This window comes from Astatotilapia calliptera, chromosome 5, assembly GCF_964374335.1.
Source record: "Astatotilapia calliptera chromosome 5, fAstCal68.1, whole genome shotgun sequence".
Taxonomy (NCBI): Eukaryota; Metazoa; Chordata; class Actinopteri; order Cichliformes; family Cichlidae; genus Astatotilapia; species Astatotilapia calliptera.
The window spans coordinates 20730379-20757378 of NC_137426.1; the positions used below are offsets into that span (position 1 = coordinate 20730379).

The 27000-nt window shown below is 40.2% G+C and overlaps 1 protein-coding gene across 2 annotated transcripts in view; it reads left to right on the top strand.

Moving 5' to 3' along the window:
- Positions 1–26774, top strand: part of srgap3 (SLIT-ROBO Rho GTPase activating protein 3) — a 53036-nt gene extending 26262 nt beyond the window's left edge. Inside the window, exons 4-22 of one of the 2 annotated variants that reach the window (XM_026167964.2) lie at positions 1124–1186; positions 8871–9056; positions 10881–11009; positions 13279–13500; positions 13577–13678; positions 14294–14491; positions 14631–14715; positions 16521–16548; positions 17729–17831; positions 18622–18682; positions 19273–19350; positions 19453–19587; positions 19988–20093; positions 20860–21087; positions 21267–21340; positions 23747–23927; positions 24051–24200; positions 24294–24603; positions 25778–26774. In XM_026167964.2, coding sequence (XP_026023749.1) covers positions 1124–1186; positions 8871–9056; positions 10881–11009; positions 13279–13500; positions 13577–13678; positions 14294–14491; positions 14631–14715; positions 16521–16548; positions 17729–17831; positions 18622–18682; positions 19273–19350; positions 19453–19587; positions 19988–20093; positions 20860–21087; positions 21267–21340; positions 23747–23927; positions 24051–24200; positions 24294–24603; positions 25778–26224 — 2886 coding nt within the window. In that variant the 3' untranslated portion in view covers positions 26225–26774. Of the gene's footprint in view, positions 1–1123; positions 1187–8870; positions 9057–10880; positions 11010–13278; positions 13501–13576; positions 13679–14293; positions 14492–14630; positions 14716–16520; positions 16549–17728; positions 17832–18308; positions 18340–18621; positions 18683–19272; positions 19351–19452; positions 19588–19987; positions 20094–20859; positions 21088–21266; positions 21341–23746; positions 23928–24050; positions 24201–24293; positions 24604–25777 lie in introns of both variants that reach the window. The other variant, XM_026167965.2, reaches the window with a different exon arrangement.
- The last annotated feature ends 226 nt before the right edge of the window (positions 26775–27000 follow it).

The following is a 27000-nucleotide window of genomic DNA, read 5'->3' on the forward strand; positions in this document are numbered from 1 at the left end:
GTTCGGCATATAATGGCAGTAGGCGTGGAACTGGGCATGAGGATCTTTCTCACTGCTTCTCATGCTATTACCAGTGGTATACGCTCCAGACCCCTGTGACCCTGACTGGGTAAGGGTTAACAAAATGAATGGATTGAGAACAAAACTGGTTCTAGGCTAAGAAAATCTACGTTTTCATTCAACACCTACCCTGAATGTCAACTAAAAAAATACCTATGCAACCCGAAAAAGCACAATCTTTGAAAATAGAACTCCGGGTTTTGTGACATAAAAGGACAACAAGAGTTATTATAATGAAAAGCCAATTGAAGTAAAATTATCAGGAAGTTTAAACAGTTTTATATTTCGGGTTGTACTGATGTTTATCTGTGTCATTCTTTTTCAGACATAACATTTTCACGTCACTTTGTTAGGCTAGGAAGGTGTTGCCTCTGTTTTTGAATGTGTGAGACCATCAAACTGAGATATCCTGTTGTTGTATTCTCACCTCAGAGTCTTCATATTAAGTCTTGTTCCCCCACCACACAAACAGGTGTCAATGCATCGACTGTTATTTATTTCTCCTTCTATTAAAAGGCATGTTCTGTTCTGTCAATTGAAGTTGTAAGAGTATTAAAAGCTGTAAGAAGAATTAACTGAGATATTTTACAAGCTGTTGCATTGTTGAGGACATAGAATTGATCTGAATATGTAGTGTAGTGTGCATTAACTGCAGGAAATTAGAGTATTGCATTTCCTGCAGTTACATTTGGTCACTGTTGACTGACAACAGAGGTTGTGGGTGTCCTAGAAAGGTGGAAATGCTTATATGTTACTGTATTCTCAAAATTTGTTTGTAATAAGTACAATTACCCATTCCAAAACACTCCGCTGCTTGCACATTTTGAAATATATTTTTTTGCAGTTGTGCCAATTCTCACTTGTATGCGGGGTTCAATGAGAAAAGACACCCTCTGCACCAGTCTTTGTGGTCATCCATCTAATATTTCTTGAGTTGTTTCTCTGTGACTCACCAAAGTCACAGCGCCAGCATAACAACTGGAGTTTGAAACATCGGGTCACTGCTGATTGCTCAGACAGTATTTGTTTTCTTACCCCTGTTCTGTCTTCTTGCCGTTTTCAGAGCAAGGACATTGGTATCCAGATGCACGAGGAGCTTGTGAAGGTGACGAATGAACTCTACACTGTAAGTAATAGACTGTGTCTCCTGCAGATCGATCTCTCACACCTCATCTCTTCACTGAGCTCTCCCAAAGTTCTTTCTCCTCACTGTCTTCCTGATGTTTTTTCATGTTCTTCTGTATTCCTTTGAGTTAAATAGCTTTCAGTCATGGCTCGTCTCTATTCCCTTTGCTGCACCATAGTAGAAACTCTTATTAACACGTGCATGGATCTCATCTTTCGGTCTTTACTTTCTTTGTGTGTTCCTGAAAACATATTGGTTCCTTTTAGTGATCATGGAAGGGTTATAGTGACCTTGCAGCCTTTATCTTTCATTCTGTCTTCCTTATTAAAAAGAGAAATTGCCTTTCTCCCTTCAGATTTATGGATTCAGTTTTTTGCACTCCTTATTATGGGACTGCCTTTAGCCTTGGACAGGATCAATGAAACTTTTAGAGTTGTACTGAATCAAAAGAAACCAGTTTATGTTCTTATAAGCTTTGTTTATCTTTTCTTGTATTGTTAAATGGTCAATGTCAGTGTCTTCCCTGAGTGTTCATTGCACTCTGTTTACTGTATATACTTGTTTGAATATTCAAGATTAACGTTTGTGGTAGGTATGAATGAAGAAAAAGAAAATTTCATTTTTCCCCAAGGTTTACCGTTTCAGGGCTCAAATTACTAACATATCTGGTTGATTTCAGGGTTCACATCACTGACTGCATCTGTGAAGAGCTGTGAAATAATTGCCTGCTGACACATAAGTGTGCCATTTTAATGAAATGTGTTTGCATAAATCTGTCAGAGAGTAGAGGTGCTCATTAAGTTTAGGGTCACCTATTCTAGCTCAGTTGCTTTGTTGTGCTTGATACCAACACTTTGTATATATGCAGCAATTCTAATGAGCAGTTTCTCTGCTGGTACAGTGCGCCTCTTATTTATTTATTTATTTTTGTCTTTGTAGAAACACTCATTTTGCTTCATTTTGACCGTAGCCCGTTGTTTACCCCATTTTTCTCGAAAAAGCTGTTTTTTTTTTTTCCTTTTTTTTACCCTTCGCTTCTGTTCAACCACATTTTAACTTCATACCAAGCAGCTTTCTCATATCCTGCATCTGCTTCCCATATGTTTTAATTTAAAACAGGTTAATGGTGAAATGTCATATTGATGGATGCTTTGTGATATGAATTGTAACTATAGTTTGAAAGTTTTGTCCTCAAAAGGTCCAATATTATTAATATTTCATTTCAGCTATGAAATGTCAACTCTAGAGAACTTTGATTGTCAGAAATCAGTTCAGTATAATAAGATCTCGATATTAATTAAACAGCATGTCTACAAAGCCTGGGTGTCACGCATGCCGCATTGCTGTAACAATAAAAGACATGGGCTATATCATTTTACATATATTATGATTAATGTTTCTAATTAACTGCAGTGTATTGGCAGATTTATCATAACTTTCCTCTGCAATATTTCTCCAACCATTTGCAGTTGTACTGTCTTCACTGTACAGTCATTAGCAATAGCTTACGAACTGCTTTGCTTATGGCAGGATTTTCTGCAAGAGACCGTGTTGATAGATTAACGTATGTCTGGGATAGCAACAAATGGTACTGGTGCTGCGCTGTTAGTCTAATTTGAGCGCTTATTGAGGGATTCAGTCCACCAAACTGGACAAGCACCAAGCAACTTCAGCTTCTTCTGCACCCTGAGGTGAAACAGAAGAGATGGCAGAGCTGCCTTAAATGACTTATTCATATGTGCAGTGTGATGAAAGTCAAAACCCCAAAGGCAGTGCTGGCGACCATCATTATTTAAGCTATCTGTAGATTTGGACACAGCACACAGTGTTCGGGTTCGCATGTGAGGTAATGACAAGTTCATATGTATAAATTACATGCATGCAAATTTCAGAAGGACCGTGTTGTTGGTCAAATGTTTTAAAAAACAGACCAAAACTACTATTTTCTGCACAAGTGGTCATCTGTGTCTGAATAAATAAAATGATTCTCCCTTTTCAAAAGCAATTGCCTCCCAGACATTTACAGTTTGGTTCGAAGTGTCAGTGCACTTCAGGTTCACTGTGGCAGATGTTTTACTATGTATTTGTTTTACCCACTCACTCTTTCTGGCTGCATAATAAGACTCAGATGATCCGTCTTCTCATGCTGCACTTGGCCTCAGCTACAGTCTGGCTGAAAGCTAAGAACTCAGATGCTGACGTATAGCCTCATTCTTTCTACATACGAGAGAGAGGTTGTGGGAGTTGTGTGAAATTTCACAGCTTAGGTGGTAAATAAATGAAATGCTGGAGCAACACAAATATGTCTCAAAAGTCATACTTTGGCACATTTTTTTGAGCAAAATAATAATAATTTTCTCAAAGGCTGTTCTCTCTTTCTGCTATAGGTCAAGTTTTCTTTTAATTACATTGTTTTTTTTTCTCATTCTCTGCTTATTAGGCATTATCCTGTTATTATTGTTTGTAATAAGTCGAGCTATGAGCTCCCCATTTTAAAACCTTTAATTTAAATATTTTTAGCTTTGTGAATCCCACTAAGAAGTCAAAAACACTGATTTATCATTGAATTTACTGTAAATTCAATTCAATTTTATTTATATAGCGCCAAATCACAACAAAAGTCGCCTCAAGGCGCTTCATAGATACAGAGAAAAACCCAACAATCATATGACCCCCTATGAGCAAGCACTTTGGCGACAGTGGGAAGGAAAAACTCCCTTTTAACAGGAAGAAACCTCCGGCAGAACCAGGCTCAGGGAGGGGCGGCCATCTGCTGCGACCGGTTGGGGTGAGAGAAGGAAGACAGGATAAAAGACATGCTGTGGAAGAGAGACAGAGGTTAATAACAGATATGATTCAATGCAGAGAGGTCTGTTAATACATAGTGAGTGAGAAAGGTGACTGGAAAGGAAAAACTCAATGCATCATGGGAATCCCCCGGCAGCCTATGTCTATTGCAGCATAACTAAGGGAGGATTCAGGGTCACCTGGTCCAGCCCTAACTATATGCTTTAGCAAAAAGGAAAGTTTTAAGCCTAATCTTGAAAGTAGAGATAGTGTCTGTCTCCTGAATCCAAACTGGAAGCTGGTTCCACAGAAGTGGGGCCTGAAAACTGAAGGCTCTCCCTCCCATTCTACTTTTAAATACTCTAGGAACAACATGGGACCATAGTTTAGAAATCGCTGAAATTAATTTATGAGGCTAGTGACTAAGTACAGAAACTCAACAGGAAAATGTTTGTTGGTGGTATGAATCTTTTTTATTTTGGTATTACCTTTGATAGGTCAATTACTCGTTATCGCAATTATCTAATCAGCCAATCGCATGGCAGCAACTCCGCGCATTTAGACATGTAGACATGTGTACATGTAGACGTGGTTGAGACAACCTGCTGAAGTTAAAACTGAGCATCAGAATGGGGAAGAAAGGTGATTTAAATTCCTTTGAACGTGTCATGGTTGTTGGTGCCAGATGGTTTTTCCCATGCAGCCAACTCTAAAGTTTACAAGTTTTAAAGAGAATTGGTATATATGCCAAAGGAGAATGGTTAGAGTGCTTTGAGATAAAAGGAAGACAACAGTAACAGTTTACACACTTTGGGCCCAACTGAGCATCGTTTAAATAGCAAAGGCAACCTGAGTATTAATGCGGTGTCCATCCCTTTATGGCTACAGTGTACTGATCTTCTGATAAATGTTTCCATGTCACGAAGCTCAAATCATCTCAAACTAGTTTCTTGAACATGGCAAAGAGTTCACTGTACTCAAAAGGCTTCGACGGTCACATGATTTCAATTAACAGAGCACCCTTGAGAGGTGGTGGAACAGGAGATTCTCATCATGGACGTGCTAGCCATTAAAAAAAGATTCAGATTAAAGTCATTTTCTTACTGGCTTCACTTTTTGGACTTGAAGCCCATGACCATCATTGTATACAGTCTATGTTTTCATTCTGCATTGCCACCATTTATTTAAAAGAACAATTTTATTTCAGAGCTGAAAAGTGGTGTGTTAGAAATGGTTTCTCCTTATCACCACAACCTGTAGCAAACACTTTCAAGGCAGTTTAAAGGTTACAAGACTGACAGAGCAGTCTCTTTCCCATCTTGATGATCCACAGGCAGCAGTATTTTGTTCTATTTTAGACTAGACCTTTGTTACTTCATTGTTCAAAATAGCTAAATCAATAGCGTTGCCACATGGTGGTTACCTCGTGGTATTTTCCAACACTTTTGCTGGTTGCCAACAAAACGAATTTTGCTAAAACAAAACTGTGAAATCCCATTTGGATCTCTGGCAGCTTGGTGAGAGGTAAGGGGAGGAGAGGTATGACTGTGGGCTGAAGCTGTTGTTCAAAATATTGTTTTTCAAATATAGTGCGATGCTGAAATGGGAGTAAAAAAAAAGCACTCGAAGATCCTGTTGTCTGCAATTTATCATTAAAACAAACCCTAAAATAAAAAATGTTGAAAAGGGCCTGATTGTCCTAAAGAGTCGTGCACTTCCTGATATTGCTTTCAGCAGCTCGGCCCTGTAAAATTTACTTTTGTTTGCTTGTACCTGTGTTAATTTCCTGGTATACGAGCTTAATATCCCCAAGGGGATAAATAGAGCTATAGTGTATCTTATCTTTCTGATCCTTGTGCCTGATGTCTGCTCCTTAGTTTCACACAGTTATTCTGTTGCTGACAATATAACAACAGTGGTTCTGAGGTTCTGTCACAGGTGATGGTTTGGATCTAGTTTTCATTCCTCTATTTATAAGAAAGTATGCTTGCCCATTCTATGTTTTAACATATAGACATAGGGGAAAAACCAGGTCTTTAAATTAGATAACAACTACAGATGAATAACAGCAGAAGACATATTGCACTGTGCCATTATGTATTTGACAAAACCTATGTTAAAATGCAGCTGAAGCAGTGTCTTCAAAGACACACTGCACATCCCATAATGAACCACCTCATTTTCTCAGTCTTTCACATCATTGTGGATGTTAATATTTGGGCATTGCAGAGGTTTGCCTTGCATTCATTATGAAAAACTCCAGTCATCCTCTGACTGTGTCTTTCACCAGCTCAGAGACTCTGAGGTTCTGAAGCTAAGTAGCCCTAGGTTGTTGTCAGACGACTCAACAATGCACACACCTCCTGTAGGCACAGCTGAAGCTTGGTCTTCCTGCAAATGACTCTGCGTTTTTGGCTGTGGGTCTTGTAGTCAGATGCTTCAAAGTAAATTTGAAATGCGGCACATGTTCAGAAAATAGTTTTGGCAGCATATGAAAGAACGGAGTGTTAACCTAATTTCTGTTGTCTGTGAGTATCTAAATTAACACCTAGCTGTGACACTCCAAAAATAGTGTAGGATTATTTTTTCTTAGGTGTTTGCCTTACAGCTCTTCACCACTCGGTGCTATTTAAATAAATTATTAAATAATATTACCATAAGCAACTTCTGTGGTAAAATGGTGCCTACACATTAATGCATTAATATAAGCAATATGATGGTGGTGGTGGTGGTGGTGGAGCAGTGCATAGTACTGCCACTGCAGGAAGTTGACAGAACAAAGTGGAGTTTGTGTCTTCTTCCTGTGCCTGTGTGGGTCTCTCTTTGTGCTAGGGATGTTGCAGATTTCTGCAAAATGACTTACTTTTTCATGCTTGAGCTCATAATATTTAATAACTATTAGTAATAATCTTACTTAAACGACAACATAAATGTTGAAACACCTATAGCAAACACAATACTCAAAAACCAGTCTTCTCAATACATCCGTCGACGTGTGAGTGTGTCAGTGCTAGACTCAGGCATAGAAAAAACAGCAATTGTGTTTGTTAAGACTTGTAGTAAGAAAGGACTTTGCTCAATTAGCATAGAAATGCACTATATAAGTTTACAAGTTTACATTTTCAATTTTCCAATGGACAGACTGCTCTCTAGTCACATTAGTATCATTTGAGGTCAGTGAAAGATTATAGTTGTAAGTGACCCAACAGCAAACATGTGCTTTTGATGTGCAGTTCTCACGCAGAAAAGAAGAACCCCACTGTTTAAGCACAGCATCGAGCTGCTTGATTGCAGGAAACAAATAAATAACTGTTTATGCTGACTGCTTCACATCCTGTGGTGTTCATAGGAAATCATTAATGGGTGAAATGTTTGAAGCTGCAATTGGCATATGGATGTTTCATTAAGAGAATTAGGAATGGGCCTCCGAGAGACTCTCAGCAAGCATCTGTGTTGAGTTAAGAGGGACAAGCGGTGCTCCTGCGTTGTCTAATGAGGGTTTTCTGCCACTGCGGTCGTATCCCCATCATGCTGAACAAGGGGAGAGGGGTGTAAAAGTTTAAGTGTCTAAGTAGAGATCAAAGTGAAGAGATACACTAATTCCAGGGAAGACAGAATAAAATGTCATTCTGCTTCTCCAAAGAGTTGAAAATGTAGAAGGATGAGGTAATGAGGAATTACTGTAGGAAACAGGCCAGGAAAGCTACAGCGAGGAGGGGAGGAGGGGAAGAGGGGGCAAGTTGGAGATTTGACAGCCAAGTCTAAACCACAGACAACTTTGGGGCTCTGGATCCACTTAAAATATTCCACATGTAGTAACATCTGTGTTACTTCTGTACTGATGACCCAAACTGATCCTCCTGGCCACCACGAAAAGGCTCAAATCAGACCAGATTTTGTAAAGAGACAGTGAAGATTTTCTTTACTGACTCCCCCAAACTGTGCGTTGAAGTAAGGTGCTGAACCCCAAGTTTGCCCTGATTCATCCGTGTGAGTGTGAAAATTCGGTAAAAGTACTTAGGCACAGATGGAGCAGAAAGTACTATATAAATACCAGTCCATTTACCATGTGATTAAAAATACAGATGAATACATACTATTACTACTCACGCTGTATTATTTTATCTAGGGTGTTAATTAACATTTTAATACTGTATCATTAATTAATGTTAAATGGTAAATAGCTCATACTGAGAGTTATTTGCTCTGTTTAATAACATGGCACCAGTAGCCAGCACTGTTGCCTCTCAGCAACAAGGTCCAGAGTTTGAATCCACTGGACAGCTCAGCATGTTCTCCCTGTGCTTCTGTCTGAGTACCCCAGCACCCTCCCACAGTCCAAAGACAGGTTAGGTTTAATTAGCAATTTGAAATTGGCCATAAGTGTAAATGTGCGTGTGGATGTTTGTCATTCTCTTTCTGTTAACCCTGCGATAGATCAGTTAGCCGTCCACAGTGTACCCGCCCTTCACTGATAAGATTTATTGATCTCACAAGGGAAATTACTGTGTTACAGGAACATGATAAAGAATAAAAATAGTACAGAATACAATTTAAAAAAAAAAAAAAGCATTGTTAATGTAAAAGTGCCACAAGCACATGGTGAAGGTCTTATACTGTGAATGCAAAAAACGAAGAAAATAAACAGCAAAAATGAGGTTCAAGAAGAGTAAAAAGTAATATTGAGAGTGGTGCAGATCTCAGTAATAAATAATGTTTACACTGTGAATTTAAAAAACAGCTGCAAGAGGAAAATACAGGGTACTCTGGAACATAAAACCAAAGTATCGTCAGGTATTTGTTACCCACAAACCTCTGTACGTTTAGCTCGTAACTAATACTGTAAAAGGCTGTGATGTTCAGCCACATAAAATCATCTGTTATACTCTTCTTGCAGGTGATGAAAACATATCACATGTACCACACTGAGAGCATCAGTGCAGAGAGCAAGCTGAAAGACGCTGAGAAGCAGGAAGAGAAACAGTTCAGCAAGTCGGGAGATCTCAACGTCAACCTCCTCCGGCATGAAGACCGCCAGCCGAGACGCAGCTCCGTCAGGAAAATCGAGAAGATGAAGGAGAAGGTATATATATATATATATATGTTTACATAAATTCAGATCTGTTTGTGCTGTTAAATCCTGAATCATCAGTTTTACATTTAGGTTAGGAAAAACCTTTAAGCAGTTAATGGTAAGCCAGCTTTCTTTGTCAGGTGTACTTGGAAATATCGAGAGATGAGTAGACCAGCAGCTAGACAGAAAGTCTCAGGAGCATACTGTAGGTCTGCAGCCAGATGAGTACTTTCGGCCAATAACCCCACTCCCTTTCCATCTTATTCAGATTTCTAGCTTGTGAAAAGTCTTCTCCACTCCATGTTGGGCTCTCCGGAGCATGCTGAACTTTAGATACCCCTATGCATTTTTTATTCTGCATCTTCGTCTCAGATTTCTTCATGCAAATGAAATTTCCATCATCTCTCAGGTGCAGAAAATCAAAAGGCTGTCAGTACGGCAGTGTTTCTCCATCCTCAGGCTGGTATCCTCAGAGATGCTGCTTAGCTTGGAAGCCACAGACTATTTATAACACAACGTGGCGGTGAATTTATGTTTTTTTCCTGTGAATGGTTTCCACACTTTTGTCTCATTATTCTACCGGCAAACACTTGGAAGAGGAAGACGAAGGAATGCAAAGTTAAAGTCTTTTCCTGCTAAAATTTGCATCACAGTGGCTTAGTGAAATCAGAACTAAAATGCCCCTGCAAAGTACAAAAAAAGAATATAATTGTGAATCTTTTGTTGCATTTCAAACAGCAGCAGTGGTTTTCTGGGTTGAGCCTGAATCACTGGTTTACTGGTGTGAGACAAGTTTTTGCAGCATTTTCGGCATAATGTAACAGAAAAAACACAAAACACTGTTTTCAGAACATTATGTCACTGTGTCATTTCTTTTCCTCCTATTTAAGTGCTGAGTGCAACTGCAGGTATTTATTTAAATTTTCACTGGAATACAGGCCGACAGAAAGGCAAACCATGTCAGCTAAATTTGAAAATACCTGTTTGGTTTGTTTGATGTATACATGGTAAACAGGTAGAAGCAACACGTGTATTTGTGGCTATCAATTATATAAACAAATATTCATACCTAACATCTTAAAATGTCTGTTTTTATAGAGAAATGGTTTAATAATATCATAACTGGTGCTTTGTTGAGGTAGAAATGAGTAGTTTTGTTCCCTTTACATAGACAAGCTAGTATTGTTTCGCAATAATAACAATAAACTGTATATTAGAGATTCTATAAGATTTATAAAATTTATGCAATCATTGTAGCATCACCCTTTAGTTTTTTGTTTAGTTTTTTGTGAAGCCTTTGCCTTAGTCTTATATAGCCATACCTTTTTTTTTTGTGGTGGCCAGAAAATGTTTGGAGTGTAAAGCTATTAGTTAATGCTAGCATGCTTGGTTAGCAATATGTATCCATAGACTTAAAACCATTACAAAAGGTGAATTTCAAAAAAAGAAATCTATAATTTTGTATCAGGATGTAAATATGATTGTTTGTATCATAAATGTTGTTATTTTAACATTAGTCTGTGCAGAGGGACTCACTTTTGTAACAACCCCTAAAGGTCCATTTAAGCTACTTTCACATTGGCCTAAATTTCCAGCCCCGGGTTTTTGCTGTTTTTTGGTCTTGATGCAGAGCTAGGCAAACTGGCTGCAGCACACAGCCATAATAACTAGATGTGAGCCTGGCTGTGCCACTTAATACATATTATTATTATTAGCTTCTCTAGAGCCTGTTTCTCCAAACTTTCTCTTCCATCTCTACCTGTCTCATGATCCTCCCTACAGCACTGATGTGTTTTTTTCCCCTTTGTCTGCTCTCTCCTCTTATCTCCCCAGAGGCAGGCCAAGTATTCAGAGAATAAGCTGAAATGCACAAAAGCTCGGAATGACTATTTGTTGAACCTGGCAGCAACAAATGCTGTGGTTGCAAAATATTACATCCATGACGTCTCTGATATGATTGATGTAAGTATGCACTAAGCACATGTGTTTGTTTACCTCTGTCAGCTGGGATTTCTGATGTCGATTTAACACCGTAGCACTGTCACTTTTCTCTCCATCTGTTCGCGTGTCTCATTTGCTCTTAGCTTGTAAGCTGCTTGTTTTCAAGCTGCTCTGTTGGCCCGAGTAAAGTCTACTTAGCACCTTTTTTGGGGGGGAGGGGGGGGGGGGATTATTAATAACAAACCTAACACTGATATGCTACTGACTAACTGTTGACATTAAATCTAGTTTAGCAATGTTCTGCACTTCAGCGCAGAAGGACATTTTTGACTGATGATTTCAATGGGCTCCATCAGTGTTGACAGAATTATTTCTGCTCAGTCTGCTTGCTCTCCTCTTCCTCAGTCTTTTTGTGGTTCATTTGTTTTTGTTGATGCTGCTTTTGGGAGCTTTGCTGGGACAAGCACAGCATGTCCTTGTAACTGTCTGCCTCTAACTGTCGCCCAGGAAAAAAAACATGGCCCAGGACAAAGACACATACACACAGAGGCACATTTTCTTCTGGTATCTGTGGGCTTTTCTTTCATGAATCATAATGTAGAACACAGGCTTTCTGAAGCTTAAGCAGCTGCACTTTACTTATTACAAATGAAAACTCAATTTTCACTGATAAAAAACCCATCTCTCCTCATCTGCAGTATGCGAAATGTGATTTCTGTGGTTGTTTTTGACAATTCAAGCTAAAAGTTATTCACATTGTTAATCAAAACCCTTGCTGGACAGTCTCACTATCTTTATTTAAAAGGATGACTTTGTTTAACAAACCACTGTTGGTTGGAAGTCAGTGAAAGTCAGCTGGTGAAAGCAGAGGCTCTGTTTATGCAGGCATGAATACAATTAATGTGGCTGGCACAAGCCTCTCAACCTCGGGTGACCTGCTACCCATTATGGCTCAGAAAGCAGATGAAGAAGCTTTTAATCACCATTTTTGACCAACAACATTTGAAATATATGAAAAATAAATATATAATATATAAATTCTAAATCTGAAGGTCACATTGTGTTTTCCTCGTGTCTCTGAGCTCCTGGCCTGTTTGTTACATTTTTGCCTGAGGCCAGCTCACCATACGGAGCTACATTAGCCACGGTGATGGATGCACATTTTCCTGGACGGTTGTGATAAGACATGATTTCAGTGGCATTTCTGTAATATTACACACATGACTTGTGGCTTAACCTTTGTTGGGCTATATGCAGCTCAATGGTGGTACTTTGGCATGCTGGGAACCCGATTTGTGGCTGTGGCTGCCTTTTTGCTGGGCAGCTCTTGCGTACTCAGTGTCTAGAAAATGAAAAGTCCATGTCATCCTTAATCCTGCTGGGCTAAAAGGAGTGGGATCATGAGCTCCACTGGTTTGTCTGCTGCAATCAAGTGAGAGGAAAAAAGGCTTAGTTTGTCATATGAGAGTCACAGCCCACCACATAAGAAACTTTGTACTCTTCCTATGATTATAGTGCGGTGCAACTGGGAGTTAATAGTACTTGTAGCATTTTATTTAGATTTTATATGGATGTAAGGATATGAGTGAATGTGTTCTCACTCTGTTTGCTTAGTTAAAAAGAAGCTAATTCACTCCCTCGAGTGTTTGGTCTACTGAGCCAGTTTGACTGAGTGGTGCAATGAAGCACACAAACTGAAGAGACTACTTCCTCAGTACTAAAGAGTGCTAAAGAGCGTCTACTTAGTGATTTACAGAGCTGTCAGTTGCCTCAAGCTCCCTCTAAACCTCTGCTCTACTATTCTCTTCTTAATTAGGTTACTTCTTACAGCTCTGTGTGATAAGGCTCTTTAATTATCCCTGATGTCCTACTGTGCTAGCTGCTGTAATTCTATGAACTGTACTTTTTTTTTTTTATTGTATCAGGTTATAATTTGGAATTTAGTCCATTAAATAAATAACTGAAAAAATACTGAATATAATTAGACTTGAATGTTTCACTTTTACATTCTTATTCTTTCACATATATTGGCGTATTAATTTATAGCACAATTAAATAGTATATCATGTTCAGTATATCATGGCATTGGTGTTGCCTGTGATTGTTAGCAGACTTTTAACTACATCCAATTTCAGACGGGAACTTTTCACTTAGCATTACTGTGAAAACTCAGTTGTAGTTACAGACCACATGCAGTGGTTCCTTTTTTCCACAAATTTTTTGTTTTTACCATTTTGCTAACAACTACAGTTTATTTCTAAGTTATTAATCTAGTATTGTGTCTCTGCAGTGCTGTGACTTGGGCTACCATGCTAGCTTGGCACGCACCCTAAGGACCTATTTGTCTGCGGAGTACAACTTGGAGACATCACGCCACGAGGGACTGGACATCCTGGAGAATGCAGTGGACAACTTGGACTCCCGCAGTGACAAGCACAAGATCATGGATATGCATAACCAGGTGTTCTGTCCTCCAATGCGCTTTGAATACCTGCCACACATGGGAGATGAGGTGAGATGCTAGAAAATATTGCAGTTTAATTATTTTTTTTTTATTCCTTTCTAACCTGTTTTTTCTCCACCCTCAGGTGTGCCAAGTGAGCGCCCAGCAGCCGGTTCAGACCGAACTTCTGATGCGCTACCATCAACTGCAGTCTCGCTTAGCAACACTAAAAATTGAAAATGAGGAGGTGAGGGCCTATGAGCTGTGTCTGTCCAGCACCAGTAGCCCTCTCCTCCCCCTCTTAAACAAAAAGCCCTCTCTCATTTTCCCCAAGGCCATCATACCATCGGAGCAGGATGGCCACATCACCATCTGTTCTCATTGCAATTACTCTCCGATGACCCCTCTCTCTGCAGGGGCTGGGAATATATTTAGATTGTCACACTGCCAATGTTGTGTTTTCTATGAAGTTATATATGATGAAAAGATGAAAAGAGACCTTTCTCATTAAGAAACGCCGACAGAAAGGTGGAAATGGAAGCGATAATAACCAGGGACTGTTTAAATTGCAAGCGCCAACAGCTCTGTTTCTTCCCTGTCTCCCAGTGAATTGTGTTCTGGAAGATAATGAATGCCATTAGGGGAAATGGGCTTTATCAATCTCAATTCTAAACAAAAAGCCTCTCTCAATAATTTCATGAACAGTTTGTATCTGTGCCAGACACTCCTCATTTTCATGACTAGGCCTGATGTATGCTTGACCTGTAGCCTGCTCTCAACTCATATTCTGATGCAAAACAAAATACATGGGCAGCACAGGTTACGATGTAATGCTTTATGGGTGACCCTGCTATCTCTCCAGGTGAGGAAGACTTTGGATGCCACCATGCAAACACTGCAGGACATGCTGACAGTGGAGGACTTTGACGTGTCAGATGCCTTTCAACACAGCCGTTCCACTGAATCCATCAAATCTGTGGCCTCTGAGACGTACATGAGCAAGCTCAATATAGCCAAGAGGAGAGCGAATCAGCAGGAGACAGAAATGTTCTACTTTTCAGTGAGTTCATCTCTCGGTCCAAAGTCATGGCCTCTGAGCACCTTTTCAAAATAAAGCCATCAGTTATCAGCTGAGCAGAGGAAAAAGCATTTAAGCTGATTTCAATGGTACTGAAATGTTTCTTCACATCTCCATCTAGAAATTCAAAGAGTACCTGAATGGTAGTAACCTCATCATTAAGCTGCAGGCCAAGCATGACTTGCTGAAGCAGACACTGGGGGAAGGTAAGAATCCCTTTCTCTTGATTTCTCTTTGGCGTCTGGTAATGGCATGTGCATGAACTAGTGTTTTGCTGAGTAATGACCCACAGAAAACTGTTGATTTCGGGGTTATAGTGGTGCAGCTATCAGGAAGCGAGGTATCAGAGTCCACAAAGACACCAGACACTTTTTTTAAAGATAGCAGAGGGAGTAAGAGCTGATATTCAGATAGAAAAGTACCACCCGAAAGAGCAGACCATATCCACTTTGAGGTATTCATTCCACCTTCTATTTATCTCCAGTGGTTAAAATATTATCCAGTTAGTCTCTGTATGGTGTAGCCGCAGGGGGGGTTTCTATTTCCAGGCTGCAAGAGAGAGGTTTTCTTGGCTCCCCCTCTTCCCCAAGGGTCCCCTTGTCACCTCGGCTGTGAACAGTTTATGCCCAATCAATCAGCAGGACCAAACTGAGGCCCATATCTGCAGCTGCTCCTGCACCAGGGGTTCAACTAATAGGAAAGGACACAAGGTGCAGCCAGCTGAGGCCTTGAGTCGTCCATGCATAGATTTTCACACTTATATTCAGGTTATATTCATTATTTAAGCATTTATTATATTTTCAGGACCTGAGATTGTTCCTGTGATTACATTCAAGTCATGTGGCAAGCAATCATCTGCACACTCTTATACCCATAAACAATCACATTATCATTCAATGTCCGTGGTGTCGCAGCTGAGAGAATGTATGAGCAGAGCATATGGCGCCTCCAGGTACCACCCATGTTTAATTATTCAGGTGATCAATCAGGGCCGAGTCGTGCTCATTAGCTCGTTGCTTCACACCCAAGACTTGGGCGTTTGTGTATGTTTGTGTACGCGCGCTTGCGTGGGAGCATGACAGAGGGGAACGAGATGAGACCGGTGAGTGCCACATGGCGTTTACATCTTGCTGCATGTATTAATAAAAACATAATGTCAAGTGTTGGCACTAGACAAGATTGTGCTGGGGCATCTGCCAGCCCTTCTTTTCCAGATAAAGACTCACCAATTTCCTTATTCTGTAAAATATGATTTGTTCTTGTCACTTTTTTTTTATTTTTTAGAATAGATATGTCACAGAGGAATCAAAAATCAATTTAGAGTTTCTCGCTCATGCTTGAATGAGGAATGCTTGCTCTGTAATTCCAAGGTTGCTCAAAGGTAGCGAGGTCTATCACTCAGTGGAATGATTTCATACCAGGCTAACTGTTGGTTCCTCACTTTAATGCTCCAAAGACCTGCTAGCAATGAGTTAGCCTTCACTCTTTCTTCCTTTGTTAGTCAGAGTAAATATAGAATAAATAAATAATGCTCTCATTGATGCCATTGTTATCCTTCTCTTTTTAAATAATTCTTTACATGATATCTCCTGTTCTTAGGTTTATCAGAATGCAAGGATAAGCATACGCATGTGTGGTTAAAAACCTATAACAAAAGGCTCAGTGAGCCAGCAAAGACATTGTTCAGTCTCAATACTGAAGGACCCCTCCCTACCCACCATACAAACACTGCAGCTGCCACCCTCATTTCTCTGCTCTGTAACCCTTTAGGGCCCTCTGGCTCCCCTGAGGCTTTAGCTACGACTGCTCAGGAGCTTTTTCAGTGAATGGTGTTAGCACCATTTTATTCACCCAGCCCTCAATGGCGATGTTGTTTGTCATGAATCCCTTTAGTGAGGCTGGACACTGACTGGAGTCTGTATAATGTGTACCAGAAAGAAACCAGTATATAACATCTCCCTCGTGTGTGCGTGTGTGTGTGTGTGTGTGTGTGTGTCTTTTTCCTTCGCAGGGGAAAGAGCTGAGTGCGGAACAACAAGGTAAGCTTGCACTTGAAGCGAGCTGCTTCTAATCTCTGACTCTCTGCCACAAAACACCTGCTTATTCCACTCTTTTCAGAATTCAAGATATTTAATTCATCTTTAGAAAAGAAAGGAAAAGAAAATGTTTTTAAAGAATTCCTACCGGAAAAATAAATGACATGTTTGCGTGTATTATGTAGTCATGAAAGTATTTAACATTTGCAAAAAAGGTACAAGTTGCTTTTTTTAAAACATATTGTTTATTGTTATAAATATTAAAAGGATATTTCTTTGCATCTTGCTGAACTTACCCAAAAGGTTGTTTCCATCTTTCTGTGGGTATATTGTGGCCATATATGATTTTGTTATGTATGTGAATGGATATAACAGATTTTGCATTTTGATGATTTTTTTAATGACAGATGAGAAATTTAAGGAAAATCCAATATCTAAACAGCCACTCAGTAACTCCAACAGAGAGAATACCACTCTGCTAAAACATATTCCCTCATTTTGTGCTTTGAAGAGGATGCATTGGTGTTAAGGTTTTGCATACTGTGAAGCTCGCTTTTGTACTTTTACACTCATCACACTTCTGTGACCCCTCGTGCCCCATGAATGGGGCACTTTAATATCGGAAGAGACCATCAGGACAAAAACAGCTTTGTGCTGATTTGCAGTGATCCTTCCCTACAAGAGGAAAAGATCCCTCACCACTTCGGGGAATTGAGGCCTCAGGATTTTCCTTTAGTTTGTCCTAGTATGTTCTTAAATAAAATGACATCAAAAACAATTTGTGTCATTTTCATTAGTGTTCACATAATATTAAAGATGATGCAAAAGGCATTCAGTTGGTTGTATAATCACATGTCACATTTGGTTTTCTAGGTCTGTATTTTTATTAACTATAAACTGTGGAAACTTAATTACTTCTCTCTTACTTGCACTTAAGCATTTAAAAAAAATTATACTCCAGTCTTGGTCTTCCAAATCCACTGTTAGCAATGAAATGGAAATTGCATTCAAGCCCTTTTTTTACTCTACCGCTTGGTTTGTATTACCACAAACAAACAGATGATAAAGCTCTGTTTTAGAGCCAGATTTTTAATACCTGCTTTTGAACCATATTTTTTCTATAGTTTCACACAATGTGGTCTTTTGTTTTGTTTGTTTTTCTCCTTTTGTCCGTCATTTCCAGGCCCCCCACCCTTCCCCCTAAACCACAGAAAATGCGGAAGCCTAGGCCACGCTCCGTGTATAACCATAAGCTGTTTAACGGCAATATGGAGGCATTCATCAAGGTACCCTCTGGTGGTGGTGTATGACCGAGCGGTCCCTGTGGAGCAGGAGGGAAAGGCAGCTAGAGCCTTCGCTCTCGTTCTCTTCCTCTTTAGCCTTCTGTTCCTCCCTCTTCCAGCTGCCCTTGATCATGATATAACGCCTCTGTTTAACCTCTAATCCGTTTCCTTCCTTCCACGGTTCTGCTGGTGCAGACAGACAGAGCGTCAGTCAGCTGTCTCTTTATTTCCTTCCAGAACAATTTACCATCTCTGGCTTTTTTTCTTTCTTTCTTTTTTTTTGTTGGACTGAGGCAGGAGTCAGCAGTATGTCTGCTTTGTCCCTCACTGCACCCAATCCTTACTGCATTTCTAAGGCTGTGTTATGACCAGTCCCTGTAATTTGCTTTTAACTTGCAAAGGACTCAGTTGAGCTTTTCTAACCTTTTTGTTGACCCTTCTTCCTCTTCTTCTTCTGTGCTTTGCTGCTTTCTGTCCCAGAGGAAGAAGGAATGCCCGCGCCCGCATTCAGGTACTGCCATAGTGAGGGAACATGACAAACTAAAACTTCCGAACTAATAGTAGCCATTCATTTGCTGCTGCTTCTGCTCTACCTGCATGCTATAAGTCTTCACAACTGTTTGTGCAGTTTTTGGTATTAGACTACTTCTGTCTTGTCATGTTTTGCTTTTTTGTTATTATACTATGTGATAGATAGATAGATAGATAGATAGATAGATAGATAGATAGATATCACTTATTAGATCCGTATAAAAGCAAAAATTCATAATGTATTTATTTCTTTTCTTTTCAGGATTCAGGTCAACCAATTCCACTTGTTGTTGAAAGCTGTATCAGATACATCAATCTATATGGTAAGTCTTTCATCAAGCCCTTCTGCGTGATGGGGCAAAAATAACGAGAGTGAACTGTAAAGTAAAGTCCTTTGAAAACTTCTTTAGACTTACAAGAAGAGACATCAGCAGTCTATTTTCACAAATAGATGCTGGTAGAAGCTTGCTCTGCTCGCCACCGCAGCACTCAGCTGCTTACCAGTGATTTCGCAGGCTCATAACAATAGGTCACACACTGAGAGTTTTGAAAGTCCCATTGGTCTTTGTTTAGTAAGTTCAGCCAACTCACCCCCACCGCCCATAACTCCTCCCTGTCTACCTTTCACATCTGTCTTCAGCTCGTTGGTTTAGCCTGCAGGCCTTTCCCCTGGATCTGGACCTAATGAAACTACAGAAAACTGATTAGAACCCTCTAACTGGAACCATATGGTGCAGACTCACTGAGGGGCCCTCTGCTGGAAAAATATGCATCTCCCTTTATGACTAGATTACATTTCCTGCTCTGTGTTATGTGTTTCCAGTGGGCTTTCAAAGAAGCTGGCAGTGGTTTTGGAGATAATGGCAGCTAGCGTAACTCTAATTCAGTAAATTCTGGGTTGTATTTCTTTCAGGTTTGCAGCAGCAAGGCATATTTCGTGTGCCAGGATCGCAGGTGGAGGTCAATGATATTAAAAACTCATTTGAGAGAGGTTAGTCAATATTTCAACATGATCTGTGGGATGAACTACCTTGATACGTTTTTCAGTTCAACAAATGCTGCCGCTGAAAGCACTCGTGTGTTTCTTAATTAGGTGAGGATCCCTTGATTGATGATCAGAATGAGCATGATATAAACTCAGTGGCAGGCGTCCTGAAGCTGTACTTCAGAGGACTCGAGAACCCGCTCTTCCCAAAGGAGCGTTTCCTGGATTTCATCTCTACTATCAGTGAGTTAACAGACCTTGCTTCAAGCGTTTTTCACTCACCTTCACAGAAAAGAGAAAACACAGTGATAGGTAGATGTTTAGCTTTATTGGACTAGAGAAAGTCATGCCGTGCTGCACGTGGAAGCAGTCTAACAGTAACACCAGTGCTTTCTGCTTTGGGGTGCAGGCCACATAACTGTGCCACGTGCAAGTTCACCACAGGATAATTTCTCCACTGTTTCAAATAATGTGATCACTCACTGTGGCTTTGGGCTGGTGAAATGCATGAGGCGGCATATTAAATTGTCAAAAACCATTTTCAGAATCTCCACCACTTTTTGCCTTGGCACTGTAGCTGCAGTTCGTGTCTCTCTTTTTTTTCAGTGCAGCATCTTTAAACGTCTCTGTTTCTGTCTTTCAGAGCTGGAGTCTGAAGCTGAGAGAGCACACCACATCCAGCAGATTATTGTCACTCTTCCTCGGACCATCATAATCGTCATGAGATATCTTTTTGCTTTCCTTAACCAGTGAGTCACACATTTCACTGCTTTGGGTCTCCCAAAACAGTGTAAAAAGATGAGTTCGGCGGTTGCTTAAGCACCAGGATATGACACTGAATCTTACACCTTTACTAATATGAAAATTACAGAATAGGCATACAATATGGAAAAAAGTATAGACAAAACAAAAGTGTATTTAAAATAAGACATGGTATTTATTACTATATCAGTGTTTTAGAAGTTATTTATAGGTTTCCATATTGGAATAAGAAACCTTTCTTCTGATAATAGATGTTTTCTGTGCTCCTTTTACTGAATTTAGCTGATTTAATTGTCAAATTTGTTGGAGCCATATGAACTGCAATGATGCTGCTCAACCTCAGCTTAAGTACAATGTTCAAGTAGACATTTATTATGGCTTCCTCTTGATGATTTCCTTTTGATGACTCGATGACTTCGTTATTAAGAGTGGGCTGTGCGGTGTAAGTTGATTCCTTGGAGAGGTTGACTGATCAAAATGTTTTTCAAGTAAGCTGCAGTGATGACTGTACATAAGGACTGAAATCAGGTGAAGCCAGTGACGCCCTAAGAGACGTATCTGCTACTGCAAATTCTGTCAAAATAGACAAAATAGAAAGAGAAATTGAATCGTTTCTAAATGAACTGATGAATCTTAATAATCAGATTAGCACATATTTATGTTGTTTGGTTATCAATAAGGTTTTAGCTAAATAGATGTACAGTTTGCATACATAACAAAAAATTGTGACTTCTGTCCTGTGCCGTCCGTCAGTCTTTCACAGTACAGTGACGAGAACATGATGGATCCATACAATTTAGCTATCTGCTTTGGTCCAACTCTGATGCCCATCCCAGATGGCCAGGATCCTGTAGCATGTCAAGCTCATGTTAACGAAGTCATCAAGACTATAATTAGCCACAATGAAGTCATCTTTCCAAGTCAACGAGAGCTGGATGGCCCAGTCTATGAGAAGTGCATGACAGGGGGCGAAGAGTATTGGTAGGTATTGTGGTACAGTGTAATACGTATGTGATACTATAGTGTGTTCAGCTCTGTTTTGCATTGATTTTAAGGCTGAATTGTGACAGTAAATTAACAAATTCACTGTACAAACATGATTTTTTCATATTTTTTTATCTACATATTAATGTCTTTCTGGTCTGTTTTTGTTTCTCTAGTGACAGTCCACACAGTGAACCAGGAACCATTGATGAGGCTGATAATGGGACAGAACCACACACCAGCGATGAGGGTTAGTCGCTTCCTTTTTTTATTAAAGGCCTCGTAATAATTTTTCTCCCACTGACCAACAGTAACAGGCCACCACTTGAATTACTATAAAAGGCTTTAGGACCTAATACCTTTATAACTAAGAGAATACCCATCAGCCTTTTCAGCCTTTTGTTTACTGCTGTGTGCCAACATACCAAACTAAGGTGTTGAACATAAAAAATTATCCTCCTGCTGAACATCTGCATTATTGTTGTGAGAGAGAGGCTATCAAGAAGCCATTCTTAAGGAAGGAAGACGGAGAAAAAGCTGAGCTATGCCACATTACACAAGAACTGGACTAAAAATCAATGGCAAAGGGTCTTAAGGAATGATAAATCCACAAAAAAATCATTTAAAAAGAAAGACTGTCATCAGTATAGAGAGGTACAACAGTGTCTATAGCCGTATGTAAAACACGGTGGAGGCTCTGTCATGATTTGAGGCTACCTGATGGTGTTGGGGGATTATGAAAACTAGAAAGTACCATCAGATTTTGATCCACCGTGCAATACCATCTGGAAAAAGTCTGATTGGCAACAGCTTAATTTTTCAGCATGGTTATGATCCCAAACACACTGCCAATGCAGTACAAACCTATCTGGATAGAAAAACACCAGTGGAACGCCATCAGTCACAGATTGGCCTCCCCAGAGCCTGGACCTTCACATTATTGAAGCATTGTGGGATCATCATGACAGAGAACAGAACAAAAGACAGCCAAAATCCAAAGAAGAGCTTTGTATGTCCATCAAGAACCCCGGAGAACTATTCCTGAAAATTACCTAAAGAGAATTTACAATAAGAGAGTTCAGGCTGTGCTGAAGAGTAAAGGTGGTCAAATCAAATATTGACCTTTAAGCTCTGTTCTTGCTTTATACACTATATCTCCATGCATGTTTGCATTTTTCAATAAATCGCTGCACCTTTTTTCCATTTTTGTAGCAAAGCAAAGAAATAAGGGCCAGTGAAGACTTGCAAACCGCTGTAAGCAGTCAGGCTACCTCTATGCCTATACAGCGTATAAACCTACCTATAAATGGCAGAGCTGTTATTTTCATTTAGCTCTGATGTTAGTGGCCATCTGAACTGTGGTCTTGTGTCTGTAGTTAAATTCAGAACTTCAGCATAACGTTATCATTCTCTCACATTGTGGTAGATGGTAGTTTTAGACTTGTTGTGGTTAACTATTATTCTATTGCTCCAGAGACAACTATTTTTAAAAACAGATATACTGGTCGTTTGCTAAGCAATTCACATTTTAAACATGTGTATAACAAGGATTTCACACAAGACATATAAGAATATATATGTGGGATTTTAGAATTGTTTGTGGATCAGAAAGTCTTAAATATAGCCTGACCTTTTTTATTAGTGCTTTTGACTGAGAGGTGAGCGAGGCTTGAGCTGCAGCGGCTTCTGATCACAACAGGTTAAGTGATGTTTGAAGCTGAAGGCAAGTTGAGTAAAGAGTATTGGCATGCAGCACTGCCTCTTTGATCTATTTGTGTGTGCGTATGTGTGTGTCTGGCCACCCCACCCCCTGCTCTCATGCTTGTTCTTTGTTCAGCATTAGTCAGCAACTCTCCTGAGACTTTCTCCTTTGTGTAGTATTTCCCACTCTTAGCTTTGAATCCATAATCAGGGCAGGCACGTAAGCCAAAACGCAGGTAAAACAGAGAATCATATCTCCTCTCGGTGACAACAACTATCTGTGACATTCATCTGTGTTGTTGGCTCTTTTGGTGCTTTTCTTACTTGGTAAGACCAAAGGCTGGTTTCCTGATGCAAGTTATTCTCCTGCTGGCCTTAGTATTGGGAGTGAAGTGCTGTGTTTTTGCAGTTTGTCTCCTGTGGCAATGCGTCAGGTTTAATTTAAGAAATTAAAATATAGTTCTTACACGCGCTGCAATGACAGTGTCCTTATAGTTGAAATAAAACATGAACAAAGCTGCTTTTCAACTTTGTCTTGTGCTCTCTTCTGTAACACTCAGACACACCTCTAATGGGTTTTCAAAATAAAAGTACACTTGCAGGTTTTCTGGCTCATAGATGATTCCTGTTCAACACACAGTGAACTCTGACTGACCCTACTGGCCTTTTGAAATCCACCTTTCAAATCAAATCAAACTCTCCAGTTCAATTACTATTGAAGCAACCAAGAAATGTTAGAAAACATAATATGTGCTTCAGTTTGTATTTTTACAGCCCACATACACAAGTAATAAAGTTGATATAAAGGAAACGTGCCTGTTTGAGGGATTTGCCACAGAAAAAAGAGCTATGAGATACAGCTTACACAGTGCTGTCTGTCTCATGGTATGACTAATCATGCTGTGTCCACTTTGATTCGTTTTTTCATGCTTACTTTCTTGTTTGTTTCTTTCAGAAGTGGAACAGATTGAGGCCATTGCCAAATTTGACTATGTGGGACGCAGTCCCAGGGAGCTGTCCTTCAAGAAGGGAGCCTCCCTGCTTCTGTATCACAGAGCATCTGAAGACTGGTGGGAAGGCCGTCACAATGGCGTGGATGGCCTCATCCCTCATCAGTACATCGTAGTACAAGACCTGTACGTGCCAACAGACTGAGCTTTAGTAGTTCTTTATCTTGTGTTAAGTACTGTAAGCCCTTTGTATTTGTTGTAGTCTGCATCCATAGCTTATTCTTAGTGCACCTGAATCTGCTCTTTCAGAGATGATGCGTTCTCAGATAACCTCAGCCAGAAAGCAGATAGTGAAGCCAGCAGTGGACCGTTGCTGGAAGATAAGGGTTCATCCAAAAACGATGTCCCATCACCATGCGAGCAATCACCGGATTACAACTTTGGAGGAGTCATGGGGAGGTACATTTAAAAATAAACACCTTTCATTTTTCAAGTGTTTGTAATGTTGAGACATTTTCTTGACAGTTGATATGATCTGATCCATGTCTGCAGGGTCAGGTTGCGATCTGATGGAGCAGCAATCCCACGTCGCCGAACAGACACCCAGAGCCCAACAAGAGTGCCTGACACTCCACCACGGGCTGCAGCCTGTCCTAGCAGCCCTCACAAGGTATCCATCAGCAAAGGCCGCATGGAGAGCCCAGAAAAAAGGCGCCTTGGTACCTTTGGCAGTGCAGGAAGCATAAACTATCCAGATAGGAAGGGCTATCCTGAGGGCCACCCACTAAGGCCAGTGCCAGGGACCACTCGCCACAGCAGCCTGGGGGACCACAAATCACTAGACACTGAGGCTCTGGCAGAGGTAAGACTAAAATAAACAGTTTTAAATTTTAATTCACAGAGTATGTCTCTTGTCTCAAACATTAATAGGGTACAAGTGAGAACAGTTGACAGGGAAGCTTGTCTGAGAGCAGGAGATGTGACTGTATAGAGTATAAAACATGGACGTAACTACCTGGTTAGAAAAAATGAAGCCAATGCCAAAGTGCATTAAACCTGTGTCTGTCTGACAGCCACCAGATGGCGATAGCTTAGATTGCAAAAAGACGTTTGCTATTATAGAAGTCTACAAGAAAAAGGCTTTCTGTCCTAACCTATGTGAACACTTTTCTTCTGAATTTACGAGTTCAGTCACTCACTTTGGCTCATGTTGGGAAAAAAATCTTCATTATGCCATCTTTCCAAATGGAGGATTATTTGTGGTATGAAACCACAAGCTCATTGGCTAAGGAGTTGTTAATCACAAGTTGTTAGCCAACTAGCATGCGGTTTCACAGTCAGACCCACTAATCCTCATCATATCTAGTTTTTGCTAGCAAGATGGCGACGGCGGAAAAGCTTGATACTTCCTGATAGGTACTGATACTTCACAATGGATGACATCACTGTAGCCAACATCCATGTTTGATATTGTTGCACTCAGGTAGACCTGTATCTCTGAAACCGAAGCTAGAGCACACTGCTGGCCTTGATCCAGGTTCTCTTCATTTGCTAACCAGTGCATAAATAAGCTTGCTTTAGAATTCAGGAAGGGTCAGTTTTTCAAAGGGTTTGGAATAACTAATAAAGTTAGGATTAGTATTAGGGTCTATGGGCAAATGTACAGATGTGCTGATGTATATACATGTACCAATATACAGATGATCTGTATTGCTATACAGAGGGGCAGATATACAGATGTACTGTGAACAAATATACAGATGTGCTACGTATATACAACACAGCTAATTTGCAAAATCCGAAGAGATGCTGGGCCTCGCATGATGCACGCGCCACCATCTTGAGTTTTTTTTCTACACAGTATGAATATAAACAGGACAATAACAGTGGTATGTTTAAGCCATTTTATGGAAATATAAATATATTCGACATGATAACTAAGCTTTTTGTAAACCGTGTTAAACAAAACTTTTTTAGGTAACGCAGTGGAGTCCTGGCTTTTATTTCTGATTTCTCTGCTTTTTTCGTTTCTTCAGGACATAGAGAAGACTATGAATACGGCACTTCATGAGCTGCGGGAGCTGGAGCGCCAAAACACCGTTAAACAGGCTCCCGATGTTGTCTTGGACACACTGGAGCCAATGAAGAATCCGGTTAGCTCAGAGCCCGGGAGTCCACTGCACACCATTATGATCCGTGATCCAGATGCTGCCATGCGGCGCAGTAGCAGCTCAACATCTGAGATGATGACCACCTTTAAACCGGCTCTCTCTGCCCGGCTGGCTGGAGCACAGTTACGCCCCCCGCCCATGAGACCAGTCCGACCTCCTCCAACGCAGCACCGCTCAAGCAGCTCCAGCTCTTCAGGGGTCGGCAGTCCAGCTGTGACTCCCACTGAGAAGATGTTTCCGAGTAACAATGCATCTGCGGGTTCCAATGTGAATATTTCCGGTGATGGCGGAGATAAGTCTGGTACCATGTAGCAAAGGTGGAAGCTTGTAGGCAAGAGGCCTGTGAAGCTTTCCAAGTGGGAGAAAAGCTTATGGAAACAGATGTTGATGTGTGCAAACCAGATACGGATATACTCCTGTCTGTTTTTTGCTTGACTTAATTCGTATATAAAGGATGCCACTAAAGCTTCTAAAGTATGTTACCATGGTAATAAAGCAGTGGCAGAAGCTGTAGAGGTGTGATAAAGCTCAGCTCTCTTTGAAACTTGATTTAACTAGACTAAATGTGTATAGGAATACGTGTATTTCAGTTATACCTCAGTTTTAACAAAAGTCTGTGGCCATGTTCTTGTTTCAGAGATGCAATGAATGCAAGTAAAGCAATACTTGTGTGAAATTTGGTTTTCTGCCCATCACATATCCAGTCCAGCCAATCTTTCAGTCCCTCCTCTTATGTGAAAACGCCTCACGTCGGCAGTTGTTCAGGCGTAAAAATATGTCCGTTTGTCCATTTTGGGCAAAGGCCTTATGGCTGTAAATACAAAGTTACTTGAAATAAACATCCTTTCTGTTTGTATTATAATACATTGGATCTTCAGCAACATAACAGTGAAATTTATTCCTGCATGCACAGATTGGGGAAAATAAGGGAAAGTTGCATCACTGAAAGGAGACTTGCAATGAAATGATCTGTGAACAAGCTTGCTAATTCTAAGAAATCCATATGACTTTAAACTCTGATCCACAAGAATGAAAAACTAAAATCAGGATTCAGATGCCCACATATTAAAAAATAATAATGCCTTGCC